This window comes from Neurospora tetraspora, assembly GCF_033439725.1.
Source record: "Neurospora tetraspora strain CBS 560.94 chromosome Unknown B0H65scaffold_7, whole genome shotgun sequence".
In the NCBI taxonomy this organism is placed as follows: domain Eukaryota; kingdom Fungi; phylum Ascomycota; class Sordariomycetes; order Sordariales; family Sordariaceae; genus Neurospora; species Neurospora tetraspora.
The window spans coordinates 1,997,294-2,013,682 of record NW_026944389.1 but is presented as its reverse complement, the minus strand read 5'-3'; the positions used below and the strand labels follow the sequence as shown (position 1 = coordinate 2,013,682).

The window sequence follows — 16,389 nt, the reverse complement described above, 5'->3', positions numbered from 1 at the left end:
TGTTCAAGAACGACTCATTTTTGAAAATTGGAAAATTGCGCAAGGATGAAGCTATTCTTTTGTCAGATCCAATCCGGGGAACGAGATGCACCGCCGACGACGCTCCGGGACTCGGGGCGGGACTCGGGGTGTGTTACTTTCCCCAGATCTGCACACTGGCCCCGGTCATCAGCGAAGGCAATTCAGTTTCATCAGAAGAACGGAGACAGCATGCTCCGTCATTCATTCCAGTCCCTTGGAGGCGAGCACAGTGTTAGGTCCCAAACTTCAAACCTCTTCTCGCCGGACACACCAGTCGAGGACGTCGTCGAGGTTGGTGACGGACAGCTGGCCCCCGACCCCGACACAGTCCCCACAATTCATGTCGTCATAAAGCTGTAGAGTAGTAGCGTGCCCCAAACCCTGGAAATCCTGTGCAGCCACCCACTCGTCGAACATTTGGAAAAATTCTAAAGCCAAATCCAACTGTGTTCATTGTCCCGAAATCGCCAGGCACAGCCAGGGAAAGCCCGCATCATTACGACTGCGTAAGAGCTTCCACTTGCAACGATAACAGAGGAGCCGACGGTATGGAATTATGCGCAGCTTTTACTAATGGTCCCTGCAGCGGCATCTGCCCCTCCAAGAAAAGGGTCCACCGCTCCGCCGCTGCCCCTCGTCGTCGCCCTCCCTGCCACCACGCAATGCCATGGTTTTCATGTTAGATTGTGTACCCAGAAGGTACAAGGCCCGGACATGGACAGGCAAAACAGCCATTCTCCAATCGTCGTCTCGGGATAGCGCGGGCATGGAGAAAAGTCGTGGAGCTGCTGGAGCAATGCCGGCGCTACTTCAAGGTAGTCTGGTTGGGCTTTCGCATTCCACTCGCTTCATCACCAAGTGGATTTCTTTCCGGTCTCCAGTTGCAATCCCGGTCGGGCTTTGCTCTCTTTGCCACACACGGGGTTGCTTCCGCTGCTGGCGAGTGCCGCTGCTGGCGAGTGGGTGCTGGTTCCGCTTGCTCTCACCTCCCATTCGACTTCTCACCACTTCCCTGTCAGACCTGCCCAAGAGGTCCACCGCCATGACTAATAGAATGGTCGTTGCTCGGGAAGCCTCCAGCCGGCCAGCTTCCTACGGTTTCCCACGCGCCCACCTGCCTCTTCGAGTGACCGAGGAGCTGGATCTGGGGCAAGGACGACAGGAACACAACTTCACCACCAGCACCATCACAAGCCCTCTCTAGAACCACCGGCCTGCAGAGGTCAGCACGTGGTAAGCTATCATACATACGCATATTGTACGCATTATCAGTCACAGTCCCAACTGAAGTCAGGGCCCGAGTCGGTTTGGCCTTGTTGTTTGTGCATCAAGCTTGTCCCACGCAGTCTGTATGTCCGCAAAGCTGCGAAAGCAATGCTAGTTGCCTTCGGCTTGCCTGCTAGATAAGGTAGCAGGAGCGTCCGGCAACAGTCCAAAAAGAGAAGCAATCGCCAGGCTGCCAGTGCTGTTTCGGGGCAGTTTTGGCAAGAGCAGTGAGGACAGCACCAGGGCAAGGGCAAGCAAGACAGCAAGTGCAAGGCGTACCTGGCTTGTACCGTCTCTTCGTTCGCCGAGATCGCTGGTTGTTTGGGGAAATGTTATCGAGGACGGGATGATCCTTTTCGGCAATTCCGGAGAACGGCGACCAGATTGTGTGCGCATAGGCCAGATGGGGAGGCTCCATCAGATTGTCCCTGACTCGCCAACTTCCAGGTTGCTCCAACTGCTAGTGCAGTCGTCTGCAAGAGATCCGCCTCGCCCCAAGCGTATCCCAACGCGCATGCTTATATGTCGCTCTTCCCTCTCACGTACCTCCCAAGTACCTGTCTCATCCGGTGCCCGCCTTCTCCATCCCTCTTCTTTAGTACTTAATCTGCCCCGGTCCCCCGCAGTTCATCCCGTCTCTCGGACTTTGGATCGTCTGCTGGTTTTCTCGCTTGTTGTCCGTACCCCATCCATATTTATACCTGGGTTCCTCTCACCCGGTCCCAGACAGCATCTTCTCTTTCCACTCCTCATCATCCATCCGAACAGCTTGAGAAGCGAGAACCAAGCCGCTGTCGACAAAGGCCTTCAACAAGGCCTCTTTACCACCCACCATGGACTCGCAATACGAGACAAAAAAGAACGACCCAAACGCCATCATGCCGTACGGGGAGTCGAGCGGAGATGAGCATGTTGGCGAGGTCCGCGGCTTGGGCGGCGACTTCATGCACAAGGAGGTCGAGGCCCAGCAGGGCGCCGACAAGTTCCACCGTCTCGGCTGGAAACGTCTGACGATCGTCCTCATCGTCGAGGCTATTGCCCTCGGCTCTCTCTCTCTTCCCGGCGCGTTCGCTACCCTTGGCATGGTCCCTGGCGTTCTTCTCTCTGTCGGCATGGGACTCATCTGCATCTACACGGCCGACGTTATTGGACAGACGAAGCTCAAGCACCCTGAGATCGCCCACTATGCCGACGCTGGTCGTATCATGTTTGGAAGATGGGGATATGAAATCATCAGCTTCATGTTTGTTGTTCAGCTGATCTTCATCGTCGGCTCCCACGTCCTCACGGGCACCATCATGTGGGGCACCATTACGGATAACGGCAACGGCACCTGCTCCCTCGTCTTCGGTATTGTCTCCGCCATCATTCTTTTCCTCCTCGCCATTCCGCCCAGTTTCTCCGAGGCTGCCATTCTTGGGTACATCGATTTCGTCTCCATCTGCGCCGCCATTCTCATCACCATGATTGGTACTGGTATTCGTTCGAGCAGCCAGGAGGGTGGCCTCGCTGCCGTTGCCTGGTCTTGCTGGCCCAAGGAGAACCTCGGCCTCGCCGAGGCCTTCATTGCTGTCAGCAACATTGTTTTCGCCTACAGCTTCGCCATGTGCCAGTTCAGCTTCATGGATGAGATGCACACCCCCTCCGACTACAGGAAGTCCATCGTCGCTCTCGGCTTGATCGAGATCGTTATCTACACGGTCACTGGTGGCGTCGTTTACGCTTTCGTCGGCCCCGAGGTCAAGTCTCCTGCCTTGCTCTCTGCTGGCCCCACCCTCGCCAAGGTCGCTTTCGGCATTGCCCTCCCCGTCATCTTCATCTCTGGCAGCATCAACACCACTGTTGTCAGCAGATATTTGATCGAGCGCATCTGGCCCAACAGCGTCATTCGCTATGTCAACACCCCGAAGGGTTGGGTGGTCTGGCTCGGTTTGGACGCTGGCATTACCCTCATTGCCTGGGTCATTGCTGAGGCCATCCCCTTCTTCTCTGATCTGTTGGCCATCTGCTCGGCTCTCTTCATTTCCGGTTTCAGCTTCTACTTCCCTGCCTGTATGTATTTCAAGATCACCAGGAGCGATACCAAGAGCCGGAACCAGAAATACTTCTTGGATGCCGTCAACCTGGTCTGCTTCATCATCGGCATGGGCATTCTTGGTATCGGCACCTACGCCGCCATCAAGGATATTGTAAGTTTGGCCCGCTTTTCCGTTTGCTCTTTGCACACAAATGCTAACTCTCTTCTTAGATGGACCGCTACGATCGTGGTCAGGTTTCGAAGCCTTACAGCTGTGCTCCCGTGGCTTAATCCAGCCCAATGCACACTTATGATCCGATTCTTGGATGTTTTACTTCATTAATATCGTGCTGTGATGGATCTTTGTCCTCACCCGCGATCTCCCCTTTTGTATACCCCCCCCAGACCTGTCGGCCTGGGGAAATGTTTTGAGTATCTTTATTTCCGGTTTACTATGAGTCGTGGAGTTTCAGGATTTCGCACCGAGCAAACCAGCGCGGAGTTGAGGATGCGCGCATCATCTTTTTTTTTAACGTTTTATGCATGCATGTATTATATGGGAAAGTCATGGGACATGGCAACTACACGAATGACGCGAGGGTAGGACGGGATGGATAATGGATGGATGGACGATCCAATGCACTGGGGAATTGGACTGAACGGAATTGGGACGGACGGACAGGTAACCTACCTAATGATGGAAACATGTTTACCAATCATTGTTAATGTTCGGGTGACCAATAGAGATGATGGGCACAGGAATATTGATAGATGCTACCTATACTCTATAGAGGGTATATTGTTCGCTGAACAAACTTAGCAAAAAACAAGAGAAACATTGTAAATAATCATGGTCTTTTTGTGCAGAACACCATCACGTTGTGCCTTTGACTTTACCTCTGACTTCCAGCCTTCTCTCTTTTTTTTGCCACGCGCATCCGATATCTCGAGTTTGTGAAGGATTCTCGTGTTGGGTGGAGCTTTTCTCAACAATCCTGGGGCTACGAAACCCTGCACCGGACCTCACCCCAGCAGTCAGCGGTTCCAGCCAGCCTTTGCACGGCCACGTCTCTCAACCACAAAACTTGTGTCATCGTTACTACGATACAAGTAACGTCGGCGATGTTCCATGTGTAAATCCGGGGAAAGCGCTTCTCGCGGGAGCCGGGTGTCCTTTTCCAGACGGTGTATGGAGCTCCCTCCTTCCGGATATTATTATCCTAAACCGAAGGAACGGGACATTTTACATAATGCTCAACCACCGTTGTGACAACTGTCGTGCTGTTTTAGGTCATGATCGTTCTCGCTCAGGTAAAAGTCACGGTGTTGAAGGATCCTATCATCGCCTAACAGCGGGACAGGACCGACAAGACCGACAAGACGGGCTGAAAATCTGAACTCGAGGTAAATGCGGCAAAGGTCCGTCCATACCTGAACTTGGCACTTCTGCTTTATCCAATTCGTGCGAGTTGTTGGTACGTGATGATCTGCATCTACATCGCTTGCGGCGGTCTTGGGAGTTGGGGTCTTGGTTGTGGCTTGGTACATATACATCAACCCTTAAAAGTTTGTTAGCGCGGTTCTTGTGACAGGGGTCTGCAAAACTTCACAGAAAAACAACGGGACAACCACATTCAAAACGGAAAAGTGGATAAAGTATATAAAGCCTCCAAAACGCATCTGGTTGATACCAACTTCTTGCATGAAATGTGATGGAATGGTGGTTGAGTTGCGAAGAGTGCGTAGTGAAGTCCCGCGCTAACGAACTTTCCAGGGGTGATGTGTACAGTTTAGGTAAGCAGGTTTTTTAGTGCTCAACTGCACTGCTGCACTGATGTAGGATGTTTTGGATGTGGATGTTTCGTGGAAGCAGTACTGTACATGCACTACCTATGCCATGCTATGGTATACATTGATAAAGTATGATATTAAGGTACGGTATGCAAACCGAGACCGACGAAGGGGAAAATACCGGGCCTTGGGAAAAGACACGCCCGGCGCTCCTGGTATCCATCCGGTTTATGTACCTATCGTCACTGAAATAAGGTAGAACACTGTCACCTGCGTGCGTGTGCATAGCATTCAGTTGCCTTATTAAACTTCACAGAGTATGTACGGCTATCAGGCTACCAGACTGCAAGTTCCAGCAGGTAATTGACAGACAGACAGCATCAAGAAAGACAGGGAAATATGTACCGCCGCAGCGGGCTTCGACGACTGCGGACTGGTACCGTAGAAACTCGCGAAACTGGCCAAACGCTATCCCTCTTTGAGCGCCGGGCAGAGGGCAGGACGAACAAGCAAGAGAGGGTCGGGGTTAGGGTTAGGGCTCACCACGTCAAATGGACATGGACTGCGGTGGGGATAAAGTTAAAGCTAAACCCACACTAGCCGCGTCAGATTTGATGAGCAGGGTGTGATTGGTTGTTAAGGTTAAAATGCGGAATCAAATATTAGGGCTATATGAAAGGGACATACATTTTTGCAGGTCTACTATGGAACTTGAAGCATCTACAGAATTCAAAACGCTAACGCCGCCGACGCGGTGCAGCACCGCCGCATTAGAGAAAAAAAAAAGGAAAAGAGAAAAATTGGTTAAGATTTTTTTAGGTTCTTTAATAATATTAAAGTACTATAACGTACTATGTTAAGGGAAGATATCGGGCAAGATTATTATAACACTACGTTATATTACTATAGGTTAGTATATTATAATATAAATTAAATAGTAAATAGAAAAGCCTTTTTTAAAGTAATTACTATTCTCCGTTTGAAATTTAGTATTATTTTACTTTAGTTATTAATATTATAATATTATAGACTACCAAATATTATAAAACTAGTATAGTAGTAGTAGTGAAGTGCCTTAAAATTAAATATACAAATATTAGATGAATTAACTTACTAAAAATTTAAATACATAAATTATTTTTTTATAAAATAATATCAAACTAAACTAGCAGTCAATACTATTAATACCATTACTACTACTACTATTACTACTACTACTATTACTATAATGGATTTCAATACTAATTACGACCAAACTCTCTCCCTATAGCCAATAAACGTTAATACTTTTCCTAAAGATTTTCTTAATAAAGTTCTATTCACTAGAGATTCATTTTAATTTATAATAAATATAGGGTAAATACTAACTAACGAAGACGACCTTATCGAAGGTAATAGTACCGAACTTATAGAAGTAATAAGTATTTATAATAAATATAATTTTCAAAACAATAATTAGAGGAATAAAAATTAATATCCGGGTAGTTAAATACTATACCCGAAGATACCACCCCTTGGGAGTAAGAAAATATCGCCTATTAGAAGTAGAAAATTCTATTTAAAAACGGTCAAAACCCTGGTAGCATATAAAGAAAAGAAATACTAATCTAATTATTATTCTAGAAACTTTTACGCCCGCTGCGCTCGCTATATTCGCTACGCCTACTATATTTATGGAACTTACTATATCCGCTGAATTTACCGCTCCCGCCGAATTTACCGTAGCCGCCGAGCCTACTATACCTACCGAACTTATTATACCTACTACTCCTGCGTTTGTTAAACCTATTATACCCGCCGAGCCTATTATACCCGCCGCTCCCGCATTCGTTAAGCCTATTATAACCGCCGAGCTTACTATACCTACTACTCCCACGTTCATTGAGCCTGCCATAGCCGCTGAATCTATTATACCCGCCGCTCCCGCGTTCGTTAAGCCTACCGTAGCCGTTAAGCCTACCGTAGCTATTAAATTTATTATAGTCGCTGAACCTATTATAGTCCCTGAGCTTACTATAGTCATTAAACCTATAGAAATTAATAAAAATAAGAAGCCTACTTATTTAAATATACGTAGAAAGGTTTAAACTAATATACTTTATTAAAGCCCGCTATTTTACCTACTTTACCTTCCGAAGCCTAGGACCCTTTTCGTATCCCCGCAAACTGTTTAGAACAGCGAATATAATTTTTTTTATATTAAGAGGATATTTCTTTTATAAAGAAATAATAGGTATAATGTAAGGACTTTTTAAATACAATCTATATACCTTCTATAAAGTAATATATATTTAAAAAGGTTAAAAGAGCGATTATTCTTTTACTAGTAACCCAATTTTTATATTATTAATTATACGAGAAGAGTAAGAAAAAAAAAGAGAAGAATCGAAATATTAACTAACGTAGGAAATTATTACGTATACTTATTAGTTATAATAAAGCCGTTAAAAAAATTACTTTCACAAATAGATTAGTATTATTTTAGCTAGCTAATTAATTAAAGAATAACCCTAATAATATTAATAATTTACACTACTATTACAATTTAAAATTTTTAGATTAAAATAAAGTTTTAAATAATATTCGGAAGTTTTTACTTTATAAGGCTATTCGTAGCCTCCCTCCTTCTATTATTTATAATTAATTACGCAGTAATAATAGCCGAAATCCCAATTTCGAAAAGTAATTATATAAAGCGGGTAGGCGTTAACTTATAAAGTAAAATATTATTAACGTAGGCCGTTTATAATAATTTGAATACCCCGATCCACGGCGAATAAATAAAAACTTCGCTAAAAATATTTAAATAAATTAAGTATTAAACTTCTTAAATTCGTAACCCCCCGATCCAACCGACGGAAATATTTAGCGTATTAAATTTATTATTACTATCTGAAAATTGGATAATAAACTATTACCGGGCATATTATAGGCTTTATTTAAATAACTCAAAACTTTAAAATGGCGCAACTACTTAACGCTTATAAATACTACCTATAAAACTAATTAATTTAGCTAATACCTTTTTATACTATTTATTCGTAATAAATAATATTAATAGACCGTATAGTCACTTTCTTACCTAAGAAGCTAATAGTAATATTATTACTAAAATCTTATTAATAATCTATAAATAAATTAGGGAATAATACGCTAAAGAATAGCCGCTTTAGTAAATATTTACCGACAATTCGGTTAAAAAATAAAAGGTAGTACGGAATACTTTTAAAGGCTAGGAAGTTAAATATTTACTTTACTATATTTATATAAAACGAATTTTGCAGAAGAAGTTCTTAATTAATATATAGTACGTTTGCTTGAATTATATAATTCGAACGTTTAAATATTGTAGAATAGAAGTAAGCTATTTAAAATCTATTGTTTTAGCTAAAGTAAACGTATTAAGTAAAGATCGAGCGTATATTAAAGATAATTAGGAATAACAATATAGTCTTAGGCAAATTAGGCTAAGGCATATTTTCCCTTCTTTTTATAAGTAAATTACATTCTATTCCTATTCTAATAAATACTTCCTAATAATTAATACTATAAAGATTCTTATAATTAACTCACTCGAAAGTTATTATAACGTTCTAAAATATTAGAATAAGGTAATTATATAATAATTTTCCTTCGTTAATATTCTTAAATACATTATTTATATTAATAGAGAGTATTTTAACTACGCTACTAAAATATAAAATACTTTTCGTATTTAAATAGTCTTTAAAGTAAATATTTTCCTCAGCTTCGTTCGATTCCCAACGCTGGTATAAAAACTAATCCTATACAAAGCGAAAGAGGGTAGAGACTTTTACTAATCCAGCGAAGACATTAATAAAATATATATATATTTTATATGGCTAGCCGGCGGTAAAGAATAATTTAATTAAAAATCCGTTAATTATTCGTACTGTTTTTATAGAAAATAGTAATTACTATATAAGTATTTTTAATACTACTATTTCGTTAATTATTATTAAATTCTTACGGAGGTCTATTTAGCCTATTAATTAGAGGAATAGTAGTAAAAAAGTTTCGAATTATACGAATTTCGAGAAATACAAAGGTAAGAAAGGGGGAGAAATAAACAAAGAGCCTTCGTCTAACAATAAGAAGTACAGGAAATTACAAAACTATAAATAATTCAATTCTATAATTAATAAATTACTATAAATCTTCGGTATAGGTTAAGTATTATAAAGGCTGAAAATACTTATACGTAGATAATCGCAAGGGGCTATAGATTATATAAGGAATTTAATATATAATAGTAAATAAATAGAAGAAGGGCGCCTTAAGAATAATATAGAAAATAAAAATTGCGTACACAATAATATTCGTTATAGTATTTGAAATGAGCGATGCGATATAAAAAAATTAATTACAAATGATAGAAAAAATTAAAAATTTATATATATAAAAAAAAAGAAAAATGTAATTTGTACTGGGTTTGAACCGGTAACCTACTAATTTATTACATTATTACCTAAATATTTATTTACGTACCCAGTTACAAATTAGTACTAGAATAAAACTAGCCATATTACTATTTATACTAATAAACTATAGAAAAAGGTATTAAGAATTTACTTTATATACCTATTCTACCCGTAGATTCTAATTTGCCCAGACTTTAAAAAATAGAAAAGGAAGCGTAGAGCGATAATAGAGGACTTATTTAAGCAAGAAACGTAGGCGTATAACTTTTTCTCTATTATTATTCTACACTTACATTTAAAAAACTATACGCCTATGAAAGCGTGATCCTATAAGTGATAAGACAACAAGACTAGAAGCTACAAATCAAAGTAATATTAAGTGTAAGGAGGAAAAGGAAGCTGTCAAACGAGAGCATCACGGTTCTGGACATACAAGTCAGAACTGCCACTCGTTCCCGCCTTCCCTTTCCGTACGGTCTTATCGATAAGAATATGAGCCTCTTTCCATCCGATGTGTTATGGTGCCCTGTACCTGGCACCCCATTGCCTAGTAGCCAGTGCTCTGGTAACCTGTCCAGCCATGCCATGACAACGCCCACGTTTCTTACTTAAATAAATCTTTTATTATTCTACAATACTATTCTACGCCTACATTTCTCGTTTAAATAGGTCTAATATTAATACTTTATATTTACGTTTCTTATTCAAATAAATCTTTTATTATCCATTTATATGTAGTAATTTTATCCTTTATATAAGCTTATTTTTATAAAGTTAAATAGAACCCTTCAACTCTAAATTAATCTAATTTTTATATCCTACGCCTTTAAATAGTAATTTATAAATTACTAACTTAAATAGTGTAGGGTTAAATAAGGTTACAAGCCCTAAATTAACACAGTTTTTTTCCTACGCCTTTAGGTAATAACCTATAAATTACTAACTTAATAGCGTAGGAAAAAGAATTTCCTACGCGGTTCGAAATTCTTTAAATAGGGTAGAACGTAGTAGTTAGAATATATTTTCTATTTAAAAAACTACTACCTAATCTTAATAAAAATCTTTAACGAGCTAAAGCTCAGGATAAATTTAGAAGGATAATATATATAAAAGTTAAATTTATTTTAGAAGATATAAATATTAATGAATGTAATAAAGTAAATTCAAAATTAATTAAGGGTTAAATATATTTTAGAAGATATAAGTATTAATTTAAGTAATAAAGTAAAGTTATAGAGTTAATTAAGGATTTAATTTTATATTTAGATCTAAAATCGCTCTAGTCCTTACTTAGCCCATTAATTAGGCTGGGTCTAGAATTATTAAAGTTCTGAAGTTAAATTAGCTATTCTAGTCCCTATCCAACCTGTTAGCTAGGCCGAGTCCGAAACGGCCAAAATACTTTAATTAAATTAGCTATTATAACCCTAACTTAGCCCGTTAGCTGGACTAGGTCCGAAACAATTAAAATTACTAATAATAATTTAATTATTCGCTCGATAGGCTGGTTTAAATTTGTTGAAAGGTATCGATCAACGAGTAGATACGGTACGAAGGTACGGTCAATATGGCTGTGTGGAGCGTTCGAAGTGGAGTAGAATGGTATGTAGAATGTGAGGAATGGTAGTAGATTAGTCGAGATATCGATGAGTGAAAAAATCTACAATGGTTTTCCTTTTCCTCAAGGGAAGCCCTCTTCAAATAGACTTTTTGGATCAACGAGTTATCGAGTGACAAAACCATTTGTACCTTTGGAATCGTTATTTTCTGATCATTCCAATGGTGTTACGTATGTCTTCATATGACTGACGTCGAGGCCGCAATTCAGCTTCGAAGTTCGGACTCTGGAATTTTTCTTCCGGATTTTATCTAGGGTTGATCCCTGTTATTGGCCGGAGGTTTTCTCCGGACCGGAATTTTTCTCCGGTTATATATTTTCTAATTTTATATAAAAATATAAAATACAAAAGTATATTTTTATTATACTTATATAGTATAATATAAACCTGTAAAGCTATTATAAGTCTATAATTATTATATATATATATATTTAGACTAACAAAATTATTAATACTTATAACGTACTCCCTAATATTAAAATTTTTTTTCAAATACTAACTAAACGAATTTAGAATAGGATTAAGGGGGGGCGTAATATATATAACGTTACTACCCCAGCAAACTGTAGGCAATTATTCGTTATACTATTATAAAAATTAAGACCAAGGCTTCCTTTGTAAATTACCTTCCTACGTTGGACAATAGATAGGTTAAAGGGTTTAATTATTACTTCTAAATTTGATTTATTCTCCCTACCTTTCTTAGAATAGGACTTAAACGTTCTAGGAAGTTTAAATCTTCGCTCTTCATTAATAAAAACATCCTTAATAAATACTTTCGCAATAGTTAGTCTTTAATAAATCTAAGAATTTTACTTCATATTATTAAATACGAATGCTCCTAAATATCCCTATTATATAATTTAACTACGAGCGATATTAGGTTATAATAGTTATTAGTACTAAATTTATTCTACTAGCGGCCCGAATATATAACTTAAAGGTAATCTAATTCCGCTTTCCTTATTTCCTCTAATACTTATATAGTTTATTAATAAATTTAATTATTAATATTAATATTATAAATATAGTTTATCCATCAGTATTTAATTTAAGATCTTCCTAAATGCCGTCCGTAGAGTAGTACCTTTCCGAAATATATCTACGGGCTAGTCTTAAGGTAGTAGCCTATCGATAAATTTAATTAATATTATTAGCTTTAAAAATAAAGCTTATTATAAAATCTTTTTAAATACCGTTCGAAGAATGGTATTAAGGTAGTGTAACGGGTCTGCAAGAGTAAGGCACAGCGAGCAGTCGTATAAGGTTGAAATGCTATATTTGACAAAGAGGAAAAGGAAGACTACACTAGAAGGGTATAGTCAAAAGAAGGTTTTATACAGGTCGCTTGGAGCGCACGGGCCAGGCAGTCATACGGGTCTGGCTAACCAGAAGGCTCGCATCTCTATCAATAAAGCAGGCTTCCTATCGATAATACAGGACACGGCTTAGCATTAGCCAAGCTTAACCCCTGGGCTCTAGCTCCATAATAGGTGGTTTGTGGTAGAATTATAAATCCTCAATTTAAATTAATGTTCTTATAAAAGGAAAGACCTAAAGACGTCCTTCCTACGCTTAGTACAAAAGTAGAAATATTAATCCGAAGGCAGTTTACACTTTAATCCCTAATATAATTAAATATATTTTTATACCTATTAAAAACTAAAGAAAAATTATAGAACCGCGGAAAGGTATTAAAATTACGCTCTAATAACCTTTCTATAAATAAAAAATCTACGGGAAAATATTAAAATTACGCCCTAATAACTTTCCTATAGAAAAAAGCATAGAGTAGGAATTTGAATCTATTAGGAAAGTTAAAAATAAATTATAAACTTTTATTTATTATTATCAATTAGAACCAGAAGCTAACTATTGTAAATTTAAACCTATTATTATATAAATCCCATAATTTGTTTTACGGAAAAGTACCTAGGAATACCTAAACAACTTTCCTATAACGGCCTTATAGAATTTAACCCTCTAGCGGGACCCTTAGGTAGCCTTATAGTATATAATTTTTTAATTGAACTTTTTAAACGCTTCAATATACAATCGTATAGGATCTTATAATATATAACTCTTTAATTAAACCTTTTAAATGCCCCTATATACGGTCGTATATGTTACCTATAGTATATAATCCTTTAATTAAACCTTTTAAACGCTTCTATATACGGTCGTATAGGATCCTATAATATATAATCTTCTAGTTGAACCTTTTGAACGCTCCTATATACGGTTGTATACGTTGCCTATAGCGTATAATCTTCTAATTGAACCTTTTAAGCGCCTCTATATACGGTCGAATAGGATTCTATAGCGTATAACCTTCTAATTAAACCTTTTAAACGCCCTTATATAGTATCGTATACGTTACTTTATAGTATATAACCTTTTAATTGAATTTTTTGAGCGCCCTTATATACGGTTGTATACAATACCCTATAGCGTATAACCTTTTAATTAAACCTTATAAGTAACCTTGTAAGCAACTTTATATATAATTAATCCCTCTTGTCTACTTTAGCCGGTCGTTCCTACCTTAGCTAATCGTTCTTATTTTAGCCAGTCGTTCTTACTCTCCCTTTTTATATACCCTACGACCGCTAATTTAGGGAAGGTATAGCCCGATAGTTTGAATTACAATTTTCGAATTTCCGTAAAATTCATTTGTATAAGAAATTTTAAAAATCGATTTATAGCTATTAAATTCAATTCCTCCGTCGTACTTTTATATTAATTTCCCTTAACTAAATTAGCCGCCGCGGCCAATAATAAAATAGTCGATTTAAATACTGGGTAGGTAAGCCACTTTTCCCTAACCAAATTGGCTGCTGCGGCTAATATATAAATAAGGTAAAAGTAGTCAATTTGAGTGCCGGGTAGGTAAACTACCTTCCCCTAACTAAATTGGCCGCCGCGGCTAATAATAAGGTAATCGATTTAAATACTAAGTAAGTAAATTACCTTCCCCTAACCAAATTGGCCGCCGCGGCCAATATATAGATAAGATAATAAATAGTTAATTAAATAAAGAAATTAATAAAGTAGTAAAGTAATATAATAATAAAATAATAAATAAATAAAGTATAAAAATATTAAGTTCGAATGTAAAAAAGAAATTAATAGTTTATAAAATATTTTTATAATCATACGTATTATATTAAGTAGAATAATAGTAAAATAAAGGTATAAAATTGAAAATTTTATTTACCTCATTATAATATATAAAAAAAGAAATATTTATTAATCTTTATTTATTGTTTTGATAACCTTATAGTTTTTTTCTTTTAAAGTTTCAAATATTCTTTTTTATTTTTAACTTTCTTATTTTAAAACCGTTATTTTAAATTTTAAACCCAATAAAGTATATAATGAAACTACCCTATATACTTTTTATAATATTATAATTATAAAGAATCTAAAAATATTTTTATAGAATTTTATTCTTACTACCGGAAGAGGAAAATAATTATTTGTTTTATTTTAACTTGGAAAAAAAAAATTCCCAAGGTAAAACTTTACCCACGCAAAAAAAAACCGTAATAATAAGAATCGAACCTACAACTTCAACAGCACAATACTAAAGTATTTACTACTAAGCTATAAAACCGTTAATAAAAATAATTATTTCTTTTATTCATCTACTCCCTTCCCCTCTCTTCTTTCCAAAATTTTCAATACCGTTATTTACAATGCGTACACGACACGAAAATTTTCAAAGACGCGAACTTGGAATGAGTCACGTGTAACAATCACGTATAATATACTACTAGAAAGGGAAAAGAACGGTTTTTTGAATCTTAATTATTTTAAGCAATATATATACGACACGAACCTCACACGCCACAGCGCGCGCCACGGTACGCGCCACGTTGAATCACGCGCGCGTAGGTCGCGTATGGGTCTCGCCCGCGCTTGCGCGGGCGGGCCTAGGTGGGCCCAGGAGGTACGTCCCTTTTATATAGCCCTAATAATCGATACCTAAAATGCCGCATGCGCGGGTGGGTGGGGAGTTGACGGAAGGTTAAACGGCAGGACGGCACAACGGAATGGGCAAGTTGGAGGAGTCCGGGGGAGTTGGGGAATTGGGGAAAGCTTGGAGAAATCGGGGTTTTTGGGGTTTGGGATTCAGGGTTCGCGTGGAATTGGCTTCTGATCGACAGGAGATTCGGAGATTGCAAAAGGCGGGTGAATTGAATGAATGAGCGGGATCGTTGAATGGTCAATGCTTTCTTCGACTGGTGATGGCGCTGGTGCTGACTGATGGTGCCGAACGATGATGCGGGCAAAAGGGGGAGGAAGGGTTGGAGTAAACAATTGACACCCTGTTCGTAGTTCGGGGCCTTGGCGTCTGTTAATGGTACCGCTTCCCCTCCGGTTTGTCCCATCTCCAAGTGACATTGACGATGCTCAGTCTGTTCCTTGCCATCTAAATTTCCATCCCACATCCCGTTGTCTCGGGAAAAGTGGGAACAACTGACGGCCGTGGGATTTAGCCGGAGAATAACGGGTTGAATGTTGACTGACGGCAGCGAGGTTGAGGAGAGACAGTCGGAATCCGAAGTCATCCATCGCCAAGACGAAGTCGTTCCGGCGAACGGCGACGAGAGCGACAACTCGCTGGCAGTTCACATCGCCAAACAGGTTACCGTATGACGCTTCAGCATCATGCCAATATTGCCAACGTCGCATACAAATGCCGAAACTGCGGCTATTGAAAATGCAACCACCGTTCGATTTCGATCGACTGACCATCCATCCTAGCTCCGACCGCCAACTTCCGTGCCAAGTCCAACGCTGATAAACCGTTGGTGTGATGTTGGCGTCGTTACATGTTTGTAGCTGTCACAGCCGCAGCCTAGCCTATGGCCGGGTGGCCGGGGAATTCCCCTTTACCCTACCTTATCGGAATGGTATAAGTCGGCCCGAGCTTGGTTACATTAGTGTGTTTATCTAGCTCCTTTGTCTCGGAGCCTCAAACATGCTCATCTCACACGACGTCTCACGACACGGACATAAGGATCAACGGGTGGAGTAGTAAGCAGCCCGGGGGGAGAAAGAAGGTTGGGAAGAAGAAACAAATGTTAACGTTTGCACTAGTAACGTAGTTTGTGGTAGTGTTGCGCCGCCGTCGCGGAGTACGGACTATCACGGAACACTCTCGGTGATATGCACAGCTGACCAATCATGGCGCCTCAAAGCTCTGAACTAATCGGATTCCGAGGTA

The 16,389-nt window shown here is 39.2% G+C and overlaps 2 protein-coding genes across 2 annotated transcripts; one reads left to right on the top strand and one right to left on the bottom strand.

The window, feature by feature from the left end:
• Positions 1 to 1,648: 1,648 nt before the first annotated feature.
• Positions 1,649 to 3,755, top strand: B0H65DRAFT_292705 (N amino acid transport system protein). Its single transcript, XM_062823031.1, has 3 exons — positions 1,649 to 1,963; positions 2,014 to 3,476; positions 3,536 to 3,755. Exons 2-3 carry the CDS (start codon positions 2,121 to 2,123, stop codon positions 3,593 to 3,595), a joined length of 1,416 nt encoding a protein of 471 aa, XP_062678543.1. The 5' UTR covers positions 1,649 to 1,963; positions 2,014 to 2,120; the 3' UTR covers positions 3,596 to 3,755.
• An 11,209-nt stretch (positions 3,756 to 14,964) lies between these two features.
• On the bottom strand, positions 14,965 to 16,219 carry B0H65DRAFT_292629 (uncharacterized protein). The gene has a single exon (XM_062823030.1). The coding sequence runs from the start codon at positions 15,728 to 15,730 to the stop codon at positions 15,092 to 15,094; it is 639 nt and encodes a 212-aa protein (XP_062678542.1). The 5' UTR covers positions 15,731 to 16,219; the 3' UTR covers positions 14,965 to 15,091.
• Positions 16,220 to 16,389: the final 170 nt, after the last annotated feature.